The sequence below is a fragment of the Coregonus clupeaformis genome, chromosome 16, assembly GCF_020615455.1.
Source record: "Coregonus clupeaformis isolate EN_2021a chromosome 16, ASM2061545v1, whole genome shotgun sequence".
Classification (NCBI taxonomy): Eukaryota; Metazoa; Chordata; class Actinopteri; order Salmoniformes; family Salmonidae; genus Coregonus; species Coregonus clupeaformis.
The window spans coordinates 53,579,562-53,607,009 of NC_059207.1; the positions used below are offsets into that span (position 1 = coordinate 53,579,562).

Genomic DNA, 27,448 nt, shown 5'->3' on the forward strand with positions numbered 1-27,448 from the left:
GTAGTTGCGTGGTAAGAAATGGGGGGGGGGGGACACGTTTTCGACACACCCACTCCTTTCCACACTCCCCTACTTTCCTTTTGTCACACCCACTCACTCATACTCTGGTTACCATATTGGGCTGCAGCTACCCCCTTCTCATGGTGTTCCCAATCTGCTAAATGCTATTCTAATGTTGCCGGGGCCAACGGTTGACCGTCCCTCTTTTCTTTCTTTCCTCCCCTTTAGAGTCTGACTCTGAAATATGCTATTTTGTTTTTGAGGTTGTTTTAAAGCCTGCTGCCAAGATTTTATTCGGGAAATATATGGGCCTTCGGGGTCTGCTGCACAATCTTTCTGATTAAAAAGTGTTTGATTAAAATCTTTACACTCAGTAGTGGAGAAACAAATGCTAAAACCACAGCAGCTGATGTCTTGCACTCATAGTTATAGTTTACAGTTATATATAGTAAGCCAAGAAGATGAGAGGAAAAGACAGGGTTTGGGTCTAGGAGGAGGAGGAAGAGAGGGAGGAGGAGGAAGAGAGGGAGGAGGGGGAAGAGAGGGAGGAAGAAAGTATTCAGACCCCTTGACTTTTTCCACATTTTGTTACATTAAAGCATTATTCTAAAATTTATTAAATTTTTGTTTTTTCTACACACAATACCCAATAATGACAAAGCAAAAACAGGTTTGTAGACATTTCTGAAAATGTATTAAAAATAAAAAACTGAAGTATCATAATTACATAAATATTCAGACCCTTTACTCAGTACTTTGTTGAAGCACCTTTGGCAGCGATTACAGCCTCGAGTCTTCTTGGGCATGACGCTACAAGCTTTGCACACATGTATTTGGGGAGTTTATCCCATTCTTCTCTGCAGATCCTCTCAAGCTCTGTCAGGTTGCGTCTGCTAAATGGCATATTATTATTATTATTATTATCATCATCAAGCACCGATAATGTATATGCATTCGGAAAGTTTTCAGACCCCTTGACTTTTTCAAAATGTTGTTACGTTACAGCCTTCTTCTAAAATAATAATAATAATAATATGCCATTTAGCAGACGCTTTTATCCAAAGCGACTTACAGTCATGCGTGCATACATTTTTTTGTGTATTGGTGGTCCCGGGGATCGAACCCACTACCTTGGCGTTACAAGCGCCGTGCTCTACCAGCTGAGCAACAGAGGTCCACAAAATTTATTAAATCGTCAATCTACACACAATAACCCATAATGACAAAGCAAGAACAGGTTTTTAGAAAAAACTGAAATATCACATTTACATAACTTTTCAGACCCTTTACTCCATACTTTGTTGAAGCACCTTTGGTAGCGATTACAGCGTCAAATCTTATTGGGTATAACGCTACAAGTGTGGCACAGCTGTATTTGGGGAGTTTCTCCCATTCTTCTCTGCAGATCCTCTCAAGCTCTGTCAGGTTGGATGGGGAGCGTCGCTGCACAGCTATTTTCAGGTCTCTACAGAGATGTTAGATCGGATTCAAGTCCGGGCTCTGGCTGGGCCACTCAAGGACATTCAGAGACTTGTCCCGAAGCCACTCCTGCGTTGTCTTGGCTGTGTGCTTAGGATTGTTGTCCTGTTGGAAGGTGAACCATCGCCCCAGTCTGAGGTCCTGGGCGCTCTGGAGCAGGTTTTCATCAAGGATCTCTCTGTCCTTTGCTCCGTTCATCTTTCCCTCGATCATTTTGGCCAAAGAGTTCAATCTTGGTTTCATCAGACCAGAGAATCTTGTTTCTCATGGTCTCAGAGTCCTTTAGGTGCCTTTTGGCAAACTCCAAGCGGGCTGTCATGTGCCTCTTAATGACGAGTAGCTTCCGTCTGGCCACTCTACGATAAAGCCCTGATTGGTGGAGTGCTGCAGAGATGGTTGTCCTTCTGGATGGTTCTCCCATCTCCACAGAGGAACTCTGGAGCTCTGTCAGAGTGACCATCGGGTTCTTGGTCACCTCCCTGACCAAGGCCCTTCTCTCCCGATTGCTCAGTTTGGCCGGACGGCCAACTCTAGGAAGACTCTTGGTGGTTCCAAACTGCTTCCATTTAAGAATGATGGAGGCCACTGTGTTCTTGGGGACCTTCAATGCTGCAAACATGTTTTGGTACCCTTCCCCAGATCTGTGCCTCGACACAATCCTATCTCGGAGCTCTACGGACAATTCCTTTTGCTGTGACATGCACTGTCAACTGTGGGACCTTATATAGACAGGTGTGTGCCTTTCCAAATGATGTCCAATCAATTGAATTTACCACAGGTGGACTCCAATCAAGTTGTAGAAACATCTCAAGGATGATCAATGGAAACACTATGTACCTGAGCTCAATTTCGAGTTTCATAGCAAAGTGTCCTAATACTTATGTAAATAAGGTATTTATTCATATTTTATACATTTGTTAAAATTTCTAAAAACCTGTTTTCGCTTTGTCATTATGGGTTATTGTCTCTAGATTGATGAGGAAAAACAATTGTTAAATACATTTTAGATTAAGGCTGTAACGTAACAAAATGTGGAAGAAGGGGTCTGAATGCTTTCCGCATGCACTGTATACGTGTAATGTATGCACGCATGCCTTTAAGTCGTTTTGGATAAAGACATCTGCTAAAGGGCATTTATTATTATTTTTAAGAGGATGAGAGGGAAGAGGAGGAAGAGGTGGAAGAGATAGAAAAGGGTTGAAGGAGTAGAAGAGGGATCACCACAGTGATTATTTTGTTAATTACTCTTAACGAAATAAACATTTGCGTTGTCAGGCCTCCCAGCATCGTAGCTCACTGTGAGAGAGGGCTGAAGAGGTGGCTTCTGAGAAGAGGCCCTGCAGGGAACTCTGGGTTCTGAGAGGGGGGCTAAGAACTGAGAGAGGCTGCATTTAGATAGGCAGCCTAATTCTGATCTTTTTTTCCCACTAATTGGTCCTTTGACCAATCACATCAGATCTTTTCACATCAGATATTTTTCAGAGCTGATCTGTATGGTTAAAAAAACTATTAGTGGAGAAAAAAAGATCAAAGTTGGGCAGCCAGTCTCAAACACACACACACAGAGAGAGAGAGAGAGAGACTGGAGGAAACACGCAACCTTTCAAAACACTCCACTACCAGAGCCAGAGCAACCTTGTCCAAGGGCATCATTAATGCATTTAAAACAACCACTTGTGTCCATGTCTCCTAGTCTCTCAGTCTCTCAGTCTCTCTGTCTCTCTGTCTCTCTGTCTCAGCAGATCAGGAGACAATCAAACAATATGTCATCTGAAGGACACATTTTGTAATAATACTCTTACAGGATAGGAATAAACATATTTTGTAACAATACTCTTACAGGATAGGTCTACGGAATAAACATATTTTGTAACAATAGCCTACTCAGAGTATAGGTCTAGGGAAAAAGGAAAATGATTGTGTATTTTCCATAACTACAGTGCAGTACTCTGGTAACACACATGAAAACAAGAGGTTATCTAATGCCAATCCTCTAATTACTTTAGACTGTAGTCAGTTCAACCCTGTCATAATAAAATCATTAAAAACTATTGTCATTCATCTCACTGAGCAGAAAGTCCTAGACTAGTCTAGAGACGCCTCTCTTTCTCTGCCTCCAGACAAAAACAGCACTCCTCTCAGTCTCTCTAGACAGACGGGTTGCCTCCCACAATGTACCAATGTTCCAGCCCTAGGTCTGTAATTTCCTAGACTACTCATCTCTAACTAACTTACACTAAAAGAAAACATGCTATTTTCTATTCACAGTTAGTGAGTGGTGACTAAGTGGGCATGAGAAGTCTTCCTGTATAAACATGAAATCATGTTAATTAAGTCAGAAATCAGGAGCAGATAATTTACTGCTGTGAGACAGAGGAACCAACCAGTCTACAGTATTTACATCTGGTTGACTTTAAACAGCCCACATATTATTTCACAGACAGACAGAACAACACAGAACAGATACATACACAGACAGACAGACAGACAGACAGAACAACAAGACAGGACAGAAATAACACAGTATCTCTCTGTACTTCTGTGAGAAATGTGACTTTGCCTAGTTTTATAAACTATAGTTAGTACTACATTGTGTCCTGTTTCATGTATTACCTTACAGTTTAATAATGAGAAGTGTTTGAATAATATATATTTTCTATCTCCACTACAAACCACAGAAAGGTGAGGATGAGGAAACAAAAGATGTAGATTGAACTGAAACAGAATGTTAGGTAATGGGTCAACACCATACTAACATGATCATGAATAAAATGAGGACACGTAACTCTAAATATAGCAAACGTGAAATCAATACATACACACGCACGCACGCACACACACACGAGACCAATGGAACTAATGGGAAAGTGTTCTTCATTGCAAACTGTCATTGCAAATGAATGAACATTAATAAAATGGGGACAATTAAATTGAAAACATGAAATACATACATAAGTCAATACTGGTAACTAAAATGATAAATAAATTAAGTAAAGATAAGAGAGATGCTAAGATTAAGAAAGTGAAGGGTCAATTGCAACCAACATTGAGCACCGTCTCAACACAAGGTGATCTCTCGATATGCGCTATTATCACCCACACACCTGATCTCAATTGCAACCACTATTGGCCACCATATTACTCCCTAAAGCTAATGTCGGTGTTAACTTTTAGTCCTGGTTGCTGCCAACATTTTTCAAGACTAATTTGCCCTCTGGGGGGTATTATCTTCGGTATAAATTAAACCTTTTATTTGAGCAAACTAAGCACAGATTTAATTATTTGACAATCATTCCGTACAGCTGAAATGAGCTGCGCGTTAAGTTCTGCCTGTTGGTAGCAATTGACCCGTAAATAGTAAGATGGTAAAATAGGAAAATTAAGTAAAGTGAGTTGGTAAAATACCTCCTTCCAGGGACTTGCTAAACAGGGTATAGTTCGACGGCGAACAGACAGGCGGCGTGCGTCAGAAATATGGCGTACGTCGTGGAGGTAGTAGGAGCGGGTGTCGCCAGTCCCGTAAAAGCTGTCCCACGATTGGTTGGTTTGGAACAAGCCTGGTGCGTTCTGCTGACTATAATAAAACACTTTGATTAGCACACACACAAACACAAACACACACAAACAAACAAACACACACACAAACACGCACTTACACTATCACTGTACTTTGAACACGCAGACACATACACACACACACACACTCTCTCTCTCTCTCTCATTCTATCTTTCTGTTAATGGATACACCCACTATATTACAGTATATCTACAAAACAGTCAAACTGTCTGTGTGATGTGAGACAATAAGGCTATGATAAATAATTCATAAACAAGTGAACCATCCCAAAGAGATACAGTAAACACTGAATCAATTAAAACATTCAATATAACTGTCATCTTAAAACAAATCTAATATCAATCAATATAATCTCCTCTACGTTAAGAAGACCCAAAATCAATAAGCATTATCTCGTTATGAGTAAATCAAAAACGCATCACTGGACTGGAGATGATGTCAGATAAATCGTATCCACACTGTATATTACCTACATAGCGAATCAAAGCGTAAATCACATTAATTGAGGGGAGTATTTCTAAGTATTCTGTGAATCCTATGGAGAAAGCTTAATCCTGAAAGAGAGCTGAAAGTCACAGTGGTGACAGATAAAGAGATCACACCACAGAGCTGTAGATCACTTTCAGAGGTGTGACCGCAGATTCTGCTTCTCCTTACAGGGTGTGTGTGTGTGTGTGTGTGTGTATGTATCTGTGTGTGTGTATGCATGTGCGAGAGTGTGTGTGTGTCACACATGAGGGATGGCAGCTTATAGGGAGCGATGGCTCAGAGCTGACCAGAGCCCAACCATCCAGAGAGTTGTTAGTCAGACCACAGAGACCTAGCGATCAATCCTCAACATAACGAGCTGCCCCCCCCACACACACACACACACGTACACACACACACACACACACACACACCGCCTAGTATAGTGTGCAGGGTGCAGAGACAGCAGGGAGATCACTCCAGATTCAAGTTGAAATTTGACGTTTTTGAAGGTCCTCAGGATGTCGGGAGACTCCGTCAAAACCGTCCACTAGGGGCAAAATAAAAAAAGTACCCGGAGCTGGGACTGAACTAGTGTCTATAAAATAGGAGTGTGCTGCTTAGAGACCACTGCACCATCCATCCACAACGAGTTAGCAAGGCGAGCCTTAATAAATGGCTAAACTTAATCGTGGAGTTGTTTTTCTGTTTTAAACCCTCAACTTAACCCACGTCGCCACTAGGGGCAACCCAAGCCATCAAGTTGGCTTGAGTATTTGCTAAGGCATTGTGGACGGGGATGGTGGATGGGTGTAGTCCGCAGACTCCGTCTCCGTGGGTGACAGAGCATAATGCGTAGTGACAGACAGAGTTGGGATACAGGGCGGACCTGCCTCTCTCTGGAGGAGCGTGTTTGTGTCTGGTAACAGGATCTGTGTTTGATAAGAGCTCAGCTGGGAACGATGACACAAAGAACACTGTCACGTCTCTCACCCTGAGAGCTGCAGGATGCACAAACACACACACACACACACACACACACACACACGCACACACTCCTCTGCTGACTTATGAGTGAAGAGTCAGAAGAGCGGTGAACCATGAGCCTTCTGTAACTTAGAATCTGACAGAGGTACACTACCGGTCAAAAGTTTTAAAACACCTACTCATTCAAGGGTTTTTCTTTATTTTTTACTATTTTCTACATTGTAGAATAATAGTGAAGACATCAAAACTATGAAATAACACATATGGAATCATGTAGTAACCAAAAAAGTGTTAAACAAATCAAAATATATTTTATATTCTTCAAATAACCACACTTTGCCTTGATGACAGCTTTGCACACTCTTGGCATTCTCTCAACCAGCTTCACCTGGAATGCTTTTCCAACAGTCTTGAAGGAGTTCCCACATATGCTGAGCACTTGTTTGCTGCTTTTCCTTCACTCTGCGGTCCAACTCATCCCAAACCATCTGAATTTGGTTGAGGTCAGGGGATTGTGGAGGCAAGGTCATCTGATGCAGCACCCCATCACTCTCCTTCTTAGTAAAATAGTCCTTACACAGCCTGGAGGTGTGCTGGGTCATTGTCCTGTTGAAAAACAAATCATAGTCCCACTAAGCGCAAACAAGATGGGATGGCGTATCGCTGCAGAATGCTGTAGTAGCCATGCTGGTTAAGTGTGCCTTGAATTCTAAATAAATCACAGACAGTGTCACCAGCAAAGCACCCCCACACCATAACACATCCTCCTCCATGCTTTACGGTGGGAAATACACATGCGGAGATCATCCGTTCACTCGCACTGCGTCTCACAAAGACACGGCGGTTGGAACCAAAAATCTCAAATTTGGACTCCAGACCAAAGGACACATTTCCACTGGTCTAATGTCCATCGCTCGTGTTTCTTGGCCCAAGCAAGTCTCTTCTTCTTATTGGTGTCCTTTAGTAGTGGTTTATTTGCAGCAATTCGACCACGAAGGCCTGATTCACACAGTCTTCTCTGAACAGTTGATATTGAGATGTGTCTGTTCCTTGAACTCTGTGAAGCATTTATTTGGGCTGCAATTTCTGAGGCTGGTAACTCTAATGAACTTATCCTCTGCAGCAGAGGTAACTCTGGGTCTTCCGTTCCTGTGGCGGTCCTCATGTGAGCCAGTTTCATCATAGCACTTGATGGTTTTTGCGACTGCACTTGAAGAAACATTCAAAGTTCTTGAAATGTCCTGCATTGACTGACCTTCATGTCTTAAAGTAATGATGGACTTTCGTTTCTCTTTGCTTATTTTAGCTGTTCTTGCCATAATATGACTATATCTTTAAGCATGGTTAATACTTATGCTGTGGAGGATGTATTACAACACCCAGACCCATCAAAGATACAGTCGTCCTTCTGAACTCAGCTTCAGGACCGGAATAAAACTGTGCAGGGATGTTACCATGAGGCCATTGGTGATTTTAAAACAGCTACAGAATTCAATGGCTGTGATGGGAGAAAATTGAGGATGGATCAACAACATTGTAGTGACTCCACAATAATGACCTAAATAACAGAGTGAAAAGAAGAATACAACTATACAGAATACAAATACATGTACAACACAAGGCCAAATCTACACTGGAGTTGCTTACCAAGAAGACAGTGAATGTTCCTGAGTGGCCAAATTACAGTTTTGACTTTAATTCTGCTTGAAAAATCTATGTCAAGACTTGAAGATTGCTGTCTAGCCATGACCCCCAACATCTTGACAGTGCTTAAATACATTTGAAAAGAATAATGGGTGTACAAAGGTGCAAATCCAGGTGTGCAAAGCTCTTATAGACTTACCCAAGAAGACTCACAGCTGTAATCGATGCCGAAGGTGTTTCTAACATGTATTGACTCAGGGAGCTGAATACTTATCCAACGACTATATTTGAATCTTCCACTTTTACATTACAAAGTATTCTGTGTAGATTATTATTTTCTTCTTTTTTTACAATGAAATACATTTTAATCCCACTTTGTAACACAATAAAATTTGAAGAAATCCTAGAGGTCTCAATACTTTTGCAAGGCACTGTAGATACGAAAACATATGTTCCCACATACATAAACTAATACACAGCCAATTTATTGTTCTAAATATTGATAAATAAATCACTAAGGATGCCAGCCAGTCACTAATATCAGTCAGTTAGTGTATACGAATCCATGTATGTGTGTATACGTGCACAGTCTCTTGTATGTGTGTGGATTTGTGTGTGTGTGTGGATTTTTGGTCACGTGCCAAAAAAGATAAGGTGGTGTATGAGCGGGCCAATGTCAGAGTGGGATTCTGAGGCGGTCGTATCAGAGGGCAGCCATCACTCTCAGAGTGACACACAGTGGGAGGACACCTAAAAACAGACACACACACACACACTCCGACACAAACACATGCACCCCAAGGGGTAAAGTAACAGCTTCATCTGCACTGACTCATAAACCCTGACTTCTACGTATCACCAGAGATAGGGAGAGAGAGACTGAGAGAGAAAGAAGGAGAGAGAGAGCGAGAGAGAGAGAGAGAGAGCGAGAGAGCGAGAGAGCGAGAGAGCGAGAGAGAGAGCGAGAGAGCGAGAGAGGCGAGAGAGAGAGAGCGAGAGAGCGAGAGAGAGAAGAGCGAGAGAAAGAGAGAGAGAGCGAGAGAGCGAGAGAGCGAGAGAGAGGAGAGAGCGAGAGAGAGAGAGAGAGAGAGAGAGAGAGAGAGAGAGAGAGAGAGAGAGAGAGAGAGAGAGAGAGAGAGAGAGAGAGAGAGAAAGAGATGTGAACAAGTCATCCATGCTGAAACTTAACACCTTGTCTTAATGTTAATGAAGTGAAACAACAAACCAACCACACAAACACACTTCAGTACTAAATTTAGAAAACAATGTGAGAGGTTGTGAGAGGTAATGTTGGTATTGTAGCCTGTAGCATGGCATAGGCATATGGCTAATCCCTTCACATGATTATATTACTGAGCAACACTTCATTTGCATTACTTCAAGATGACTATAAGGCCATGTTTCTTAATCCTTGTCCGAAGGAACCAAAGGGATGCACATTTCTGTTTTTGCCCTAGCACTACACACCTGATTCCACTCATCAAAGGTTTGGATGATGAATTGATTAGTAGGATCAGTTGGTGTTGGTGCAAGGGCAAACACAAAAATGTGCTACCCTTTGGGTCCCCAGGAGCAGGAATAAGAAACACTGCTATAATAACAAGATAAGTAATGTAAAATATACTGTGTCCGTAAAATGTATACAGTATTTATAAGCTGGAAGTAGAAGCCTAAGTGTTGTTGTCCATTAGTTTACTCTAATTAGGGGAGGGGTGGTAGGGCTAGGGGGAAATAAGAAACAAACAAACAAAAATATACTGTATATATATAAATATATATATATTTACAAAACAAATACATGGGGGATTGGAAATGATAAAGACAATTACCTTGATGGAAGCCACAAACTATCTGCAATATTAAAGCTGATCTAACCCCCCACACACACAAATAATAATAATAACAAATATATAAATAACAAGCTATAAGGGAAACACTTATTCGTTTTGTGACGTCACGAGAGGCTACACAGCTTTCAGCGGGATTGCTCAAGTAGTGCAAGGAGACAAGGTTCAAACAAAACAAGGATTTTATTATAGGTCTTGGGAAATTAACGAAAATATAACAAAATTCTGTTCTCTTGTGGCTCTTTAAGGGTTAACAGTTCAGGGATGTCTCTTCCACATCCAAAATCATAATTCTCACTCGCTCAGATAACTTTTCCCCAGCCTTACTGTAGTCCACGTTGCAGCTAGTGGCCAACCCAGCAAAAAGTCCTTCCAAATGTCTCTCACGTATTTCCACAGGTGCATATATCCAAAGGTGAGTATTTCCCAAAGGTAAGTATCTCCAAATCCTTATATTCCTCATGGAAGTGGACGTGCAGCACTCTTGTCCTCCAGAGAGCCCAGGTTGCAGACTGTGTCTCTTCCCTTCCCAAACCTTCAGCTCATCAGCTCCTCATTTGTTTCAGCTGCGTGGGAAGATTGGCCATAGAGGGTGGAGTTCCCGACCATACCAGCAGATGGAGCCATAGCTGTCTGGGTTTGCAGCCACCTCAGGGGATGTAACGTCCCTCCAGGACACAGCCTCTCGTGACATCACATCCCCCTCCTCGGGACCGACGTCCCTCGTCGGGGTAAAAGGCAGCGAAGAAGGTATCACGCCGGGAGAGGGCGTCCGCATTGCCGTGGTGCTTGCCAGACTGCTCTCTCTTCAACTCCTCCAACTCTAGGACCAGGGACTCAGCCTCCTGTTGTCTCTCCTTGAGTTTCTTACTGAACGCATCAGCCTTGGTTTTAGCAGAGTTCAGCTTCTGTTGAGCAGCTTTCAGTTCCTTCTCTCTCTCTGCCTCCGCATTCTTCATCTTGTTCTCCAACACCTTGTACTTCTCCTCTGCCTTCTTCTGGACCTCCTTACTACTGCGCAGGGTCTCCTCACACTCCTCGATGGTCCTGCGCAGCCTCTCCAGCTCCTCCTGTTGCTTAGGGAAGGAGCTCTGTTGGAGTTTAGCCTGGAGGATATCTAACTCTTCTGTCTTCATGTCTAACTGTTGCTTTAACAAACGATACCTCTCAGCGGTCCCCTTCAGACCAGACAGTTCTTTGTCCAGATTCTGTAGCTCCGTCTCTGTGTCGGTCTGGCCACCTGCCATCCCTATCAGAGCCCGGGCGGGAGTGAGTAATTCGGAGGATTGCACCGGAGCCTTCCCAGGATGAGTCTTGCCTCTCCGTTTCCGAGGTACTCGGGTTATCCTCTCCTGAGACTCTCTCCAGAGTGGGTAAAAGGCTGGGCAGTCTCGTCCAATTAGGACAGGGACGGGAGAATCAACCACCCCCCGCCGTCGTGTGTATGGTTCCCCGTGTGCTGGTCATTGTAAGTTCAGTAATGGGGTATTCTCTGGTGTCCCCATGGACACAGGAAACTGGGAGGACTTTCCCCGGGGGTCAGACACGTTGGGCCCACCAAATCCTTACGCACCAGGGTGGCCCGGCTACCAGAATCCAGTAAGGCCTCCACATCATGGTGATTCACAGTTACCGGGCAGGTGGGGGGGTCGATCTGGGCCGCCATCTACGACTCCCCAAGAGCGAGGCAAAACGGTGTGTGGGTGCTGAGCTGGAGGACTCCGCAGTGGGCATAGGTTCATCGGCTGGTTTCCCACACTGCCAGGAGATATGTCCCATCTCCCCACACCGGTAACACTGTCGAGTTTCCCCCCTCTGGTGTACTCTTCTTGGACCCGCCTGGTTTCTGGCTCCCCCTGGAGCCGGGATAAGTCCTGACGTGGCTGGGTTCGAGACCTTGGGGTCCTTTGGACGGGGTTCTTCCCATTTGTGGTGGGGCCGCCCTCCTGGGGTCTTTTCGGGAAGCATTCAGCATCTCCGCTGTGGCCTGGTACTTTTCCACAGCTTCCACGGTCAGATCAGCCGTGGTCAAGGCCTGTTGACTGATGAACCGTTTTGCCTCATAAGGCAGGGCGCGTAGGTAACGATCCACCATAACGGCCTCCACCACCGCCGCTGCTGTATTCCTCTGCGGATCCAGCCATTTCCCTTGCGATTCGGACAAGTTCATGCATCTGCGCCCGAGGAGGTTGGTCTGGTTGGAAGGTCCAACTGTGAAAGCGCTGGGCCATACCAAACTTTGTGAGTCCATATCTGCTGAGGATCTCAGACTTCAGGGCATCATAGTCAGTAACCTGGTCAGGGCCCAGGTCCCGGACAGCATTCAGCGATTCCCGGTTAGAAAGGGGGGCTAACAGACCAACCCACTGTTGCTTGGGCCAGGCTTCCCTAGTGGCCGTGGCCTCAAATGCATGCAGGTATGCCTCAATGTCATCGGTAGCTCCCATCTTAGATATAAAGTCACTTGCCTTTATTGGGCGGGTATTTTGGACCACCCTCTGTCTCTGCAACTGCAATTCCTCTGCCTTCAGAAGGTTGGCTTTCTTTTGCTCCTCCAAGAGAGCCACGTTTGCTTGCATCTGGGCTTGCTGGCCAGCAACAAGGGCTTTCAATATGTCCTCCATTTCAGTCGGCGGGAGCCTACGGCCAACTTGGAAAACTGGGTGATCAAACCTTCGGTATCCTCCTCTGACATGCACTATTAACGCTTGAGCGTGCCTGTATTCTCCACCATCTGTGACGTCACGAGAGGCTACACAGCTTTCAGCGGGATTGCTCAAGTAGTGCAAGGAGACAAGGTTCAAACAAAACAAGGATTTTATTATAGGTCTTGGGAAATTAACGAAAATATAACAAAATTCTGTTCTCTTGTGGCTCTTTAAGGGTTAACAGTTCAGGGATGTCTCTTCCACATCCAAAATCATAATTCTCACTCGCTCAGATAACTTTTTCCCCAGCCTTACTGTAGTCACGTTGCAGCTAGTAGCCAACCCAGCAAAAAAGTCCTTCCAAATGTCTCTCACGTATTTCCACAGGTGCATATATCCAAAGGTGAGTATTTCCCAAAGGTAAGTATCTCCAAATCCTTATATTCCTCATGGAAGTGGACGTGCAGCACTCTTGTCCTCCAGAGAGCCCAGGTTGGAGACTGTGTCTCTTCCCTTCCCAAACCTTCAGCTCATCAGCTCCTCATTTGTTTCAGCTGCGTGGGAAGATTGGCCATAGAGGGGTGGAGTTCCCGACCATACCAGCAGATGGAGCCATAGCTGTCTGGGTTTGCAGCCACCTCAGGGGGATGTAACGTCCCTCCAGGACACAGCCTCTCGTGACATCACAGTTTTAATAATGAACAACTAGCGAATAAGTCCTAACATTGTTATTTCTGTTCTACACAGGGACGGCTTGTTCAATAGGGCGATATGGGCGACGCACTGCCAAACGGGAAAAGGAAGGGATTTTTTTTCTAATCAATTATAAAAAATAAATAAAATAAAAAATATATAATTTTTTTAAATAAATTTATAAAAAATTATATCACGGCAACAGCAGTTATCAGTGTTCACGTCTGATCTGACAGCCACTAAATGTCAAATCAGGCTAAAGTCGTGCTTCAAATGGCCCCGCCCGTTTTTTGGGCGATTTCAGTCAGGTTGAAAATCGCCCAGAAGTCTCTCATAGCCTGTCATGTAAAATCTATTTTTTTCACATTTCAAAGCTTTCCAATACATTCTCTATGGGTGTCTGTGGGCTTGCACTTACGCTTTCGTCATACATAACGTAACCACGAATGAACGTAACTAAGAAAAGACCAGGTAGCAGCCTCAATCAATTCACTACTACTATCAAAATGGCTAGGCTTCAGTCCAACTCGATTGTGTCTTTGAAAGAAGTTCCTTTTTGTCGGCGAACAAATTAAGATAAATTGGCAACGAAACAATTAGGACCTCCCCAGACCAAATTTAATAATTCAACAGGTTTCTACTAAAGGCGGAAAGTCCTACACCCGAGGATTTTCCAAAAATTGTCCTGAACGAAAAAGACATTGCCACTCACTCAACTGGATGACGAGGGATACAGGCTAGCTGTCCGCCGCCACAACGATGAGGTTAGTGTTGATAATCACAAGTTTACTGGATGTGGATATGGTGTAATAAAGGCAGTTTATTCAGAGGTAAATATATCTGGAATCGCGTTCACGGACCCGTTCGTCAAACTCTTAGGAGCTATAAATTAAGCCCCATTACTTACCATATCAGATAAGAGAAATTGCTGCAGCTACATATATTTTACATCCTGGCCCTACATAGTTCACTATTTGCATCACGTACCAAAATATTACATGTGGTCATATATGCTTGGAAAGTGGAGATGCCATAGAACGTCAAAAAAGTAAACATTGCTGGAGACACATTGTCGTTTTGGAGAAGACATCGCGTTTGCTAAGCGAAGAGATTTGTTGTGGCAAATGAACTTGGCCTGGGAATTGCCAGGAACCTCACGATAAGATATATGCATCAGCATTGCGAGTCTCATGATTCTATACGTATTGCGATTCGATACTGTGATTTTATTGCGCACCATATGTCTGTTGCAGAGGGATCAGAAAGCCATGAGAACGAGTTTTGATCAGTCATGGAAATAAAAGTGCTGAAAACTAATTGGCTCCCCAATGTGAAAAGATTGAGAACAAGCTATGAAGGAACAATAATGGTGTTTTGGTGCAGGTACAGCCAACTAGCGCTAAAATATTGCGATATTGTCAATACAGTATATCGTAAAGTATCACTATGTAACCTCGATTTCTTTCACCCCAATCCCTCAAATTAACGGTAAATAACTGAATTGTTTGCCCCACATTTAGCTAAGATGATTAGCTAGCCAGCTAAAATGTTTTATTTAGTTAGCAGTCGCATCTACAATAGTTTACTGTCAATAACATGTCTCCAAAAATGACGTGGTGTCTCCAATTGTGTTGACATTTTACAATTGCAATGCGCATCCATGAGTATCCACTTTCTGTAGCTCAGCTGGTAGAGCATGGTGCTTGTAACGCCAAGGTAGTGGGTTCGATCCCCGGGACCACCCATACACAAAAATGTATGCACGCATGACTGTAAGTCGCTTTGGATAAAAAGCATCTGCTAAATGGCATATTATTATTATTATCTGAAGAGAGCCCCGAAACATTGTGTGCAGACATTTTATGCAATAAATGAAGTAGGTTCAATCTAGTAGTTCTGATCTTCTGATTGGTCCTGATGAGTTGGGCGAGGTCACCTCCAGGCTACTGTCACTGTTGCATTGGCTCTGAGTCGGGTTCTCTGTCTTCAAATGTTCAGCCTAAGAGAGGGGATTTTTGTGTGTGTGTGTGTGTGTGTTTAACAGTGATGATGTGTGTGTGTGTGTGTGTGTTTAACAGTGATGATGTGTGTGTGTGTGTGTTTGTGTGTGTGTGTGTCCTCAGAGCAAGAACTCGTGAGTTGGAAGAACTGAGAGGCCTATGGCGTGGGTGTTGTCCTTGGCCACCTGCTGACAAGGCTGACAAGATAGGACCCTTTTGTCCATTGTTATTGGATAGGAACAGAACTTATAACCAGCTCCTGACCTAAAAAGATCTTAGCACAACATTTTACTCAACATATCATATTCCATATTCACTATAACAAATATATTTACTACGACATTAGCAAGAACCGCCACATCCTCAGCCCGGCTAATCCAGTGTGTGAAGTTTTTCCGGAGTGTTTGAGTTAGCTTTGCGAGGCAAAGATGAAACTGAGGGCTCCACCAACCCTGGTAAGCCAACACTTTTGAGATCAGTCAATAAATGCTTCTGGTATTGACTTATATGCTGCCCCTGTCTTCATGTTGTTGCTGGACATATCTTTTTTTAAAATGTGTGTAGGTCACCTAAATCATCAGAAAAATTGCCCCTCCTGAGAATTTTTTCAGGAGCCGCCACTGGTTCTACATGATAATACAAAAGAGCTGAGAGCCTAAGTAGTAAGAGGTGCATAAGTACATACAAGCGTGTTACTTAAGTGATAATGCCAGAGAAGCCGGTGTTTGGAGGATAAATTGGCACGGGTGTCGGCGAAGTCGAGGGCCTGGCAAACCGTGCCAATATATCCTCCAAACACCGGCGTCGAGGGCATTATCACTTTTATACAACGAGTTACCAACATATTCTGTAGCTCTGTAGCTCAGCTGGTAGAGCACGGCGCTTGTAACGCCAAGGTAGTGGGTTCGATCCCCGGGACCACCCATACACAAAAATGTATGCACGCACGACTGTAAGTCGCTTTGGATAAAAGCGTCTGCTAAATGGCATATTATTATTATTATTCAAATAATGATTGATATATTTTCATTTAAAACTTTATTTTGATTAATTTATCTAGGGTTGCTACCCAAGCCGGCTGGTCGTTCGTTCTATCAGTTTGGTTGCCAGAGACGCAACCCAGTCGTTCAGTCTTTTTGTTCTGTATCTATGGATGCGACCCAGTCATTCATTCTAAATGTTCCATTGCCATAAAAGGCTGGTAACATTCTTATCCCTTGCTTGCTAGCTAGCCAACTACGGCTAATTTACAGTTACGTCAAACAGTGCAGCCAGGATGACAACGAAGTAGCTGCATTTGTTTAAGCGGTTTTCTAGTGACATTCATTTGAGTACATCCATAACAATGAGCTAATGATGCGCGATTTCACCTGGCATAGAAAATGTGCTCTCTAGTCAGGACACTGTTGTTCAGAGGAGCTAGGCAACAACACTGCTAACACAATCACTTCAAACTGAAGCTGGAAATACTTCAAACTTGCTGCACTTCGTTTCATTTTATCTGTTTTCTATTGATAGTTCTTTATATACTGTACCAGCCAAAAGTTTGGACACACCTACTCATTCAAAGGTTTTTCTTTATTTTAACTATTTTCTACATTGTAGAATAATTGTGAAGATATCAAAACTATGAAATAACACATATGGAATCATGTAGTAACCAAAAAAGTGTTAAACAAATCAAAATATATTTTTGATTTTCGATTCTTCAATGTAGCCACCCTTTGCCTTGATGACAGCTTTGCACACTCTTGGCATTTTCTCAACCAGCTTCACCTGGAATGCTTTTCCAACAGTTGAAGGAGTTCCCACATATGCTGAGCACTTGTTGGCTGCTTTTCCTTGACTCATCCCAAACCATCTCAATTGGGTTGAGGTTGGGTGATTGTGGAGGCCAGGTCATCTGATGAATCACTCCATCACCCTCCTTCTTGGTCAAATATTCCTTACACAGCCTGGAGGTGTGTTGGGTCATTGTCCTGTTGAAAAACAAATTATAGTCCCACTAAGCGCAAACCAGATGGGATGGCGTATCGCTGCAGAATGCTGTGGTAGCCATGCTGGTTAAGTGTGCCTTGAATTCTAAATAAATCACTGACAGTGTCACCAGCAAAGCACCCCCACACCATCACACCTCCTCCTCCATGCTTCACGGTGGGAACCACACATGCAGAGATCATCCGTTCACCTACTCTGCGTCTCACAAAGACACGGCGGTTGGAACCAAAAATCTCAAATTTGGACTCATCAGACCAAAGGACAGATTTACACCGGTCTAATGTCCATTGCTTGTGTTTCTTGGCCCAAGCAAATCTCTTCTTATTGGTGTCCTTTAGTAGTGGTTTCTTTGCAGCAATTCGACCATGAAGGCCTGATTCACGCAGTCTCCTCTGAACAGTTGATGTTGAGATGTGTCTGTTACTTGAACTCTGTGAAGCATTTATTTGGGCTGTAATCTGAGGTGCCGTTAACTCTAATGAATGTATCCTCTGCAGCAGAGATAACTCTGGGTCTTCCTATCCTGTGGCGCTGATGAGAGACAGATTCATTATAGCGCTTGATGATTTTTGCAACTGCACTTGAAGAAACTTGAAATGTTCTTGAAATTTTTCGGATTGACTGACCATGTCTTAAAGTAATGATGGACTGTCGTTTCTCTTTGCGTATTTGAGCTGTTCTTGCCATAATATGGACTTGGTCTTTTACCAAATAGGGCTATCTTCTGTATACCACCCCTACCTTGTCAAAACACAACTGATTGACTTAAGGAAAGCATTAAGAAGGAAAGTAATTCTACAAATGAACTTTTAACAAGGCACACTTGTTAATTGAAATGCATTCCAGGTGACTACCTCATGAAGCTGGTTGAGTGTGCAAAGCTGTCATCAAGGCAAAGGGTGGCTACTTTGAAGAATTTGTTTAACACTTTTTTGGTTACTACATGATTCCATGTGTTATTTCATAGTTTTGATGTCTTCACTATTATTCTACAATGTAGAAAATAGTACAAATTAAGAAAAACCCTGGAATGAGTAGGTATGTCCAAACTTTTGACTGGTACTGTATCTCCATAAAAATGATGCTGATTCATGATTTCGACTGACTGAGAAAAGCTGCCTACCTGTCGGTCTCATCCCGACTCCCGACACGTTCATTAATAATGGGACAGCTGGAGATCGAATTTGAATACTGAAACAATATTGCAAATGTCAGAGAGACAGACAACAAGGTTTATACAACTCTCCGCTGTTGAAAACGAAATGTTAGTCTAAAAGTAATGTGAGATAATGTCTAGAAGCTTTTTATAGTGGAGATCAAGTTTATAAATTGCCTGGCTGGGCTGATGAGACAGTGGGGTAGTCAGATGGAACAGAGTAAATAGGCATTTTAACGTCATAGATTTAGCCGTTGGTAACTTTTGGAATAGACACCGGCTGGAATGCGGTTTTAACCAATCGGTATTCAGGATTAGACCCACCCGTTGTATAAACTGGCATTAGATACTGTACTGTCATGACATTATCCCAGTGACTGGTGGTGATGATGATGGAAGGCCTGGGAGCTGGGTTCAAACACTTTTTGAAATAATTGCATTTGCTTTATTCTGCCTGGAGTGTCATATGGGTGGGATTTGCAGTTTTGTGACTATTCTATTGATCCATTAAAACAAACAAGCTCAGCTGGTAGAGCACGGCGCTTGTAACGCCAAGGTAGTGGGTTCGATCCCCAGGACCACCCATACACAAAAAAAATAAAAATGTATGCACGCATGACTGTAAGTCGCTTTGGATAAAAGCGTCTGCTAAATGGCATATTATTATTATTATTATTATTATCAAGAACCAATAATGTATATGCATTCGGAAAGTTTTCAGACCTCTTGACTTTTTCAAAATTTTGTTACGTTACAGCCTTCTTCTAAAATTGATTAAATTGTTTTTTGCCCTCATCAATCTACACACAATACCCCATAATGATAAAGCAAGAACAGGTTTTTAGAAAAACTGAAATATCACATTTACATAACTATTCAGACCCTTTACTTCCGTACTTTGTTGAAGCACCTTTGGTAGCGATTACAGCGTCAAATCTTATTGGGTATAACGCTACAAGTGTGGCACAGCTGTATTTGGGGAGTTTCTCCCATTCTTCTCTGCAGATCCTCTCAAGCTCTGTCAGGTTGGATGGGGAGCGTCGCTGCACAGCTATTTTTGGGTCTCTACAGAGATGTTAGATCGGATTCAAGTCCGGGCTCTGGCTGGGCCACTCAAGGACATTTAGAGACTTGTCCCGAAGCCACTACTGCATTGCCTTGGCTGTGTGCTTAGGGTCGTTGTCCTGTTGGAAGGTGAACCTTCGCCCCAGTCTGAGGACCTGAGCACTCTGGTATCTCTCTGTACTTTGCTCCGTTCATCTTTCCCTCGATCCTGACTAGTCTCCCAGTCCCTGCCACTGAAAAACATCCACACAGCATGATGCTGCTACCACCATGCTTCACCGTAAGGATGGTGCCAGGTTTCCTCCAGACATGACGCTTGGCATTCAGGCCAAAGAGTTCAATCTTGGTTTCATCAGACCAGAGAATCTTGTTTCTCATGGTCTGAGAGTCCTTTAGGTGCATTTTGGCAAACTCCAAGCGGGCTATCATGTGCCTTTTACTGAGAAGTGGCTTCTGTCTGGCCACTCTACCATAAAGGCCTGATTGGTGGAGTGCTGCAGAGATGATTGTCTTTCTGGAAGGTTCTCCCATCTCCACAGAGGAACTCTGGAGCTCTTTCAGAGTGAACATCAGGTTCTTGGTCACCTCCCTGACCAAGGCCCTTCTCCCCGATTGCTCAGTTTGGCCAGGCAGCCAGCTCTAGGAAGAGTCTTAATGGAGGCCACTGTGTTCTTGGGGATCTTCAATGCTGCAGAAATGTTTTGATACCCTTCCCCAGATCTGTGCCTCGACACAATCCTGTCTCGGAGCTGGCTTGGTTTTTGCTCTGACATGCACTGTCAACTGTGGGACCTTATATAGACAGGTGTGTGCCTTTCCAAATCATGTTCAATCGATTGAATTTACCACAGGTGGACTCCAATAAGTTGTAGAAACATCTCAAGGACGATCAATGGAAACAGGATGCACCGAGCTCAATTTTGAGTCTCATTGCAAAGGGTCTGAATACTTATGTCAATAAGGTATTTCAGTTTTTTATTTTTAATACATTTGCAAACATTTCTAAAAACCTGTTTTTGCTTTGTTATTATGGGGTATTGTGTGTAGATTGATGAGGAACATTTTAATTTAATCAATTTTACAATAAGGCTGTAACGTAACAAAATGTGGAAAAAGTCAAGGGGTCTGAATACTTTCCAAATGCACTCTATAATGATTTTAAATAATATTTAAGCCAAGGTCTGTTGCCCAATCCTCTACTACTGACTAGGTAGGCCCTATCTTACCATGTGACATGCAAGAATAATTAGGATGATTCTCTATAAAACTTTGTGAGGACGTTTTGTCAAAGTCACACCTAGGGCGGGGTTGGTCAGATATCAGAATTTATGGACACATACACACAATCGCACACACATGCAACACACACACACACGTACACACACACACACACACACACACAAACACCCTCCTCTCAACTCTAGAGTACGGAAACTTGTCTTAGTTGCAGCAAATCCCCCCCACCGCTTGGAATTACATGACAAATCTGTCGATAGGCTGAGCGTGTCCCCTGCAACCAAAACACTGCCTCTATCTACAAATCTGATTCTAAAACAGATAAGAGACATTATACCTGATCTGCAATGTCTGTGGAGTTGATATGATAAGTGTGTGTGTGTGTGTGCTTGTGTGCATGCGTTATTCACTAGACACTGGGCACACCCTCTACTGCAATAACCTCCAAAAGCCTCAGAAGGAAAAGACAAGGATTCTCCATCTTTAACACTCTTAGTTTCTGTTACTGCAGGATCCTCATTACATGACCAACCATTCCTCTGACATTTAGGGCTTGCCAACGCTTGTAAAAAAAAAAGAATATATTAAAACACTCACAAAAGTGAACAATTTGGGGCACCTTGAGGAAGTACCTTAACCTGTCTTCCTGACCTGCAGAGACAGAGAGCGCGAGAGAGAGACGGTGGTGGGCAGAGTAGATAGAAGTGACCCCTTACCACTGAAAGAGGGTCAGATATTTTAATGGTCAAGGTTAGGTGTGGGGAAATCTAGATGTTTTATGCCTCTAATATGGGCGTTCCTATCTGCCAAGGTCAACTGTGTGTGTGTGTGTGTGTTTGTGTGTGAGCAGGAACAACCTGCTGAGGAAGCCAAACAGGGGTCTGGGTGGAGAGAGAGACACTATAGGATAGGTACTGTGCTGTACTGCACTGCGCCTGGACACAGACAGAGAGCCAGAGAAAAAGATAGAACGAGAGAGAGAGAAAAAATTGAGAGAGAGAGAGAGAGAGAGAGAGAGAGAGAGAGAGAGAGAGAGAGAGAGAGAGATAGAACACAAGAGAAAGAGAATGAGATATAATGTGAGAAAGACAACAAGAGAGAGCCAGAGAGAGAGACATCATGAATATGAAGCTTGGGCCGACTTCACTGACTTTACCACTCCTCTCTTTCTCTCTCTCTCTCTCTCTGCTGGCTGTCTGGCTGGCCTGTCAGCTATGCTATGCACACTATTTTTGGAAAGGTGTGGAGGAAGAGGTGTGATGGAGAGAGGCATCCTATACTGTACTGTATTGAACTATTCTATACTGTACTGAAGGTACAGTACCTACAACTCTGTTGTTTTCCACCATTGTTCTTATCTAAAAGGGACACTACTTTGAAACTCTATACAGTGAGAGTACTGTATTTAGTTACATAAGCAAGTGTGTGTGTAGTCACGTGCAGCCAGCCAGTAGTATGCTGTGCTGTGAAATGCTGGCTGGGTGTGGCTGGCTGTAGTGGTGTAACTGTAGGTACTGTGCACCCCATCACCTTCTCCATCTGCTCCACGCTAATTAACACTTCTACTGCAGCACACACACACACACACACACACAGACATACACACACGCTCTCTCTCACACACACATAGAAACACACAGAAAGAGAGAGAGTGAGATAGAAAGAGAGAGTGAGATAGAAAGAGAGAGTGAGATAGAAAGAGAGAGTGAGATAGAAAGAGAGAGTGAGTGAGATAGAAAGAGAGGGTGAGATAGAAGAGGATTTTCATGTTAATTGATGTCATTGTTGGTATAAATGTCAACTAATGAGTCTGATTCCAGAGTATGACTTTGTCTATTGAGCCATAATGATCTTTTAATTATTTGTGGGCTTAGCTAACATGTGCAGCGTTGCGGGTTACGACAGTTGTTCATTAACATGGTAATATTAACGACACAGGGGAGGGAGAGAGAGAAAAGGAAGGAGAGGGGTAGAGGAGAAAGAGAGGACAACAGGAAGACAGGAAGGGAGAGAAATAAAAAGAGAGAAAGAGGGAGAAAGAGGTGACCCACACTCTTTTCTCTAGTGATAAAGTGTCCAGTATGTCGGTATCACACTTCATTTTCACCTTGCTGCGTGTGAGATATAGACAGTGTGTGTGTGTGTGTGAGAGAGGCACAGTTTGTGTACTGTGTGTGTGAGAACTGTGAGTGTACTGTGTGCTTTGCTTTTGAAAATGTGTCAAAACCAGCCAGGTCGTTCAAAATCCATTGCGAAATTAGACATCCTTTCAGGGCGGCAGGTAGCCTAGCGGTTAGAACGTTGGACCAGTAATAGAAAGGTCGCTAGTTCGAATCCCAGAATCGACAAGGTGAGAAAGCTGTTGAGCAAGGCACTTAACCCTAAATGCTCCAGGGTCACCGTTGATAAGGGCTAGCTGTGACCCTATTGCCGAGGATCTCTGAGTGGGATATGCAAGAAAACACATTCCCAATTAATGCACATGTATGAAATAACACAAATATAAGCACCCACAAAATTATTATTAGGTAAGCAGGACTTCAGGAGATGATGTAAAAACCGACCACTGGGGGCAACGGTGAGCGTTATTAACATCAAGTAGGCTTGTGCATTATATTTACATTTACATTTTAGTCATTTAGCAGACGCTCTTATCCAGAGCGACTTACAGTTAGTGAGTGCATACATTTTTTATTAATCTTTTTCATACATTATGGATGGGGATGGTGGCTGGGCATAAACCACGAGTTCTGGCTCTGAGGGTAACGTGTTCAATCCCAGTTGTAGGCTCTCATTTGTTATTATTATTTGTTTTAACCCTATCCCAAACCTTAATCATGAACTTCACCATTCGGAATTAATGCCAAGAAATCTGACATTTATGGACAAGGGTTTGGATGTCTGATTCTGCAGTGAGAGCTTGTTGGTCAGAAATGTGTGTATATACACAAACACAGAATGGTATGTGCCCTCTGGCACCAGCCTCTTACACAACTGCCAGATGCACACAGAGATAATCACTCTCAAGGTGACTGACACACACAGCTAGTACCCAACTATATCATCCATGTTGGCACCACACCTTCCATCACAGAGGATGTATTTTATATAATGGGACCCCCGAGGGAATCGAACCCACAACCCTGGCGTTACTGATGTCATACTCTCACCAACTGAGCTACACAGGACCACATTCTAGTGTGCATTCTGGATGGAATGTTACTGATCTGGAAGTTTTGGTGTCAAAATGGCACCTGTTGAAATTGTGAATCTCCGACGGAAGTTACCAAACTCTATGTATCTATGGCTGTAGTCAGATAGCACAGTAGGTTTTTTTTTTAAAGCAGAAAGGCTGCCAGACAGTGAGTGCTGGGGCAAGAATGATGGTAATTATATTACCTGAAATTAGGACACAGGTTGTTTACATTGTGAACATATGCTTTTATCACTTAATTTGTATTTTATTTTTTTCCTCTAAAATTATTTTCTGTACCATGACATAACATTTCTTCGAACAACACAGCCGAAAGGGAAAGCATCATCTTGGGCTTTAACATGCAAGTATGTTCATCTGATTCCACACACATGTGCGCATGCGCGCCTGTGGAGGCTGCTGAGGGGAGAACGGCTCATAATAATGTCCGGAACGGAGCAAATAGAATGGCATCAAACACCTGGAAACCATGGAAACCATGTGTTTGATGTATTTGAACCATTCCACTGATTCCGCTCCAGTCATTACCACGAGCCCGTTCTCTCCCCCCTTCTGGGGACACACAATTCAGTCCCATTCAAAATCCTATTTTCCCTAACCCCTAACCCTAACTTTAACCCTAAACCTAACCTTAACCCTAACCCTAAACCTAACCCTAGCTCCTAACCCTAACACTCAACCAAATCATAACCCCAGTTTTTGTTATTTTACTAATCTTGTGGGGATATAGTGAAACACGTCCACACACGCACACACACACACACATACACACACACAGAAGGAACAAGATTATGTAACCCTGTCAGACACATCTCAGCAACCCAACAATCGCACAGCCACAGGCCCTGACCAGCGGCAGTGTGTGTGTGTGTGTGTGTCTTCTGTGTGGTGTGAGAAAGAGAGAGAGAGAAGAAAGGGATGGAGACAGTGTGGCAGAGGTGAGAGGAAAAGGAGAAAATGTGAGAGTGCAGAAGGAGAGTAGACACTGACTTCTTAACAAAACTGAGTGAGATGGGGAGGTAGATAGTGTTTTGAAAAGGGGAAAGAGAGGGAGAGCTAGGGAGACAGCCCATTGGGTACACACGTCACTTCAATGTCCATTTTTTTTATTTGCATTTGGTTGAATTGTCAACTAACGCGAAATCAACCAAAAGTGTCACTATGACATTGGATTTAGGTTAAAAGTTGGGTTAAAAAAATATGAAATTCCCTTATGTTGATGACTTTTTTCAAAACCAATCAGTTTCACAAGTTGATTCAACGTCTTCACATGTCATTTTTTTGTTGAAATGATGTGGAAACAACGTTGATTCACCAGTTTTTGCCCAGTGGGAGGTAATCCATGCGATTGACCAACGGACGTGACAGATGAAGGGACCCCTAGGGAGACAACACACACCCACACCCACACAGAAATGCACAAACACACAACCTAGTATAGTGCACACACACACACCTCTTGAAGTGTTTCATCACATCAAAGGCTCTAACAGCGTCGCTCAGCGTCTCTCATATCATCAACAGTTACACAAACCACTGCCTTCCAACCACCAACATCTCCCAGAGAGGGTGAAAAAAAAACTAGGAGAGCAAGAATGCGAGTGAAAGATTGAGAAAGAAAGAGAAATAGAGATAGAAAGATATTGAGCGAGAGAGACAGAGACAGAGAAACAGAGCTAAAGAGAGAATTAATGATCAAGCGAGGGAGAGAATTGAGAAGGTCTTGTTTTGATATCTTCTCAGTGCAAACACATGTCTAGGATATCAACCCCCAGACAGTCCAACCCTATACTCCCTGACAAGCTTCCTCCATTAACTCCAACAGCAAAACAAAACTGTCCCATCTAGTGTCTGTCTCATTATGGACACATCCATGGCGCAGTGGTCTAAGGCACTGCATCTCAGTGCTTGAGGCGTCACTACAGACCCCCTGGTTCGATTCCAGGCTGTATCACAACCGGCCGTGATTGGGAGTCCCATAGAGCGGCACACAATTGGCCCAGCGTCGTCCGGGTTTGGCCGGTGTAGGCCATCATTGTAAATAAGAATTTGTTCTTAACTGACTTGCCTAGTTAAATAAAGGTAAAAAAATAAAAAATAATAATTCACACCTTCATCAGACGCTCAGCCATGCAAAACACAATGGCTAAAAGTTACCACAGAGTTAGCTTTGCGTTGTGTTAGCGTTAATGTTATGTTATCATTATATTAGCATTAAGTTAGCATTAGGCCTATGTTAGCGTTAGATTGGTGGTGTTATGTTAGTGTTATGTTTGCGTTAAGCCTATGTTAACGTTCGCTTGGTGTAATGTTAGCATTGTGTTAGCGTTTGGCACCAGGTCAGTCTCTCCTGTTAGGATCACTCCAGATCTATTGAGTGTGACACTTCTCCATGCCTTCTGGGGAGCTACACTATCCATCTCCTCCAAATGGGATCTTCTGGTCCCTGCAGTGCACATTGACACTGTTTTTATCCTAGGCTTAATATATGCACAATGAAAATCACAATGAAAATCATCACTATAACAGTAGAGCATTTTGGGGTGCAGCTTGTGCTTTTGGGTTTTATACAGGTATTAGGTAAGCTATGGTATTAGAAGTGTGACTCATCTGTGTGTCTAAGGTGTGTGTTTCATCTTGTATCCATCCAACATGTTCTTGCGTGTATGCCTGTGTCTGTCTGTGTGTGTCACTGTACAAGTATTCATGTGTGTGTGAATCAGTGTGTGTGTGTGTGTGTGTGTGTGTATCCAGTGCAATAGGCAGTAGTGAGTAAACAGTCAGCAGATCTACACGTCCATATAGCCCAATCAACACTAGAACATTCATCTGGGGAAGTGCTCTCATAACCCCAACAGGACAGGCTGATTACTAAAAGAAATATGCCCCTCTATTACACTCCTTCTCTCTCTCTCTCTCTCTCTGGCACTGGCATCCTCCCTCTCTCCCTCACTCCCTTCTTCTCACACACGTTCTCTCCCTCTCTCATACGCTCTCTATCCCTCCCTCACTCCCTCTCTCCCTCAGCTGGCAGTAGCCCTGTTCTCCATTCAGACCATGTCCTAAAAACCGTTTCAGCCCCAAAGCCCTGCCACAGACTGACAGGAACACACATATTCACCCGGCTCCACTTCTGACATCCCCTCCACAGCAGCTATGCCCTAGTAGGAGGTGTTCTACCAAGAACTGTGACATGGAATAGAGCGTTTCCACAAAGGTGTGAATTGTGAACTCAAAATAGGGAGGCAATTATGCTTGATGGACAGTATGTTGAGTTGAGCTATAATATCAAGCTACGGTAAATAAACATTTTACAAAAATAGACCTAGACTATATAGAGGAGTAGGATAATAAAGGAGTAGTTGGGAAGATGATCTGACTACTACATATGGTACAATAACTCTAGAGATAACAAGCTATCAGTTATAAGCTTTAT

The 27,448-nt window shown here is 43.3% G+C and overlaps 1 protein-coding gene across 4 annotated transcripts in view; it reads right to left on the bottom strand.

Annotated features, from left to right (window-relative positions):
• The window catches only part of LOC121585174 (tight junction protein ZO-2), a 155,710-nt gene that overhangs the window by 107,181 nt on the left and 21,081 nt on the right, over positions 1-27,448 (bottom strand). For 3 of the 4 annotated variants that reach the window (XM_041901567.2, XM_041901566.2, XM_041901565.2), the window contains exon 2: positions 4,885-5,053. The exons of the other annotated variant lie outside the window; for it this stretch is intronic. In XM_041901567.2, the coding sequence (XP_041757501.2) occupies positions 4,885-5,053 (169 nt within the window). The remainder of the gene's footprint in view (positions 1-4,884; positions 5,054-27,448) is intronic. 4 annotated transcript variants of the gene reach the window in all.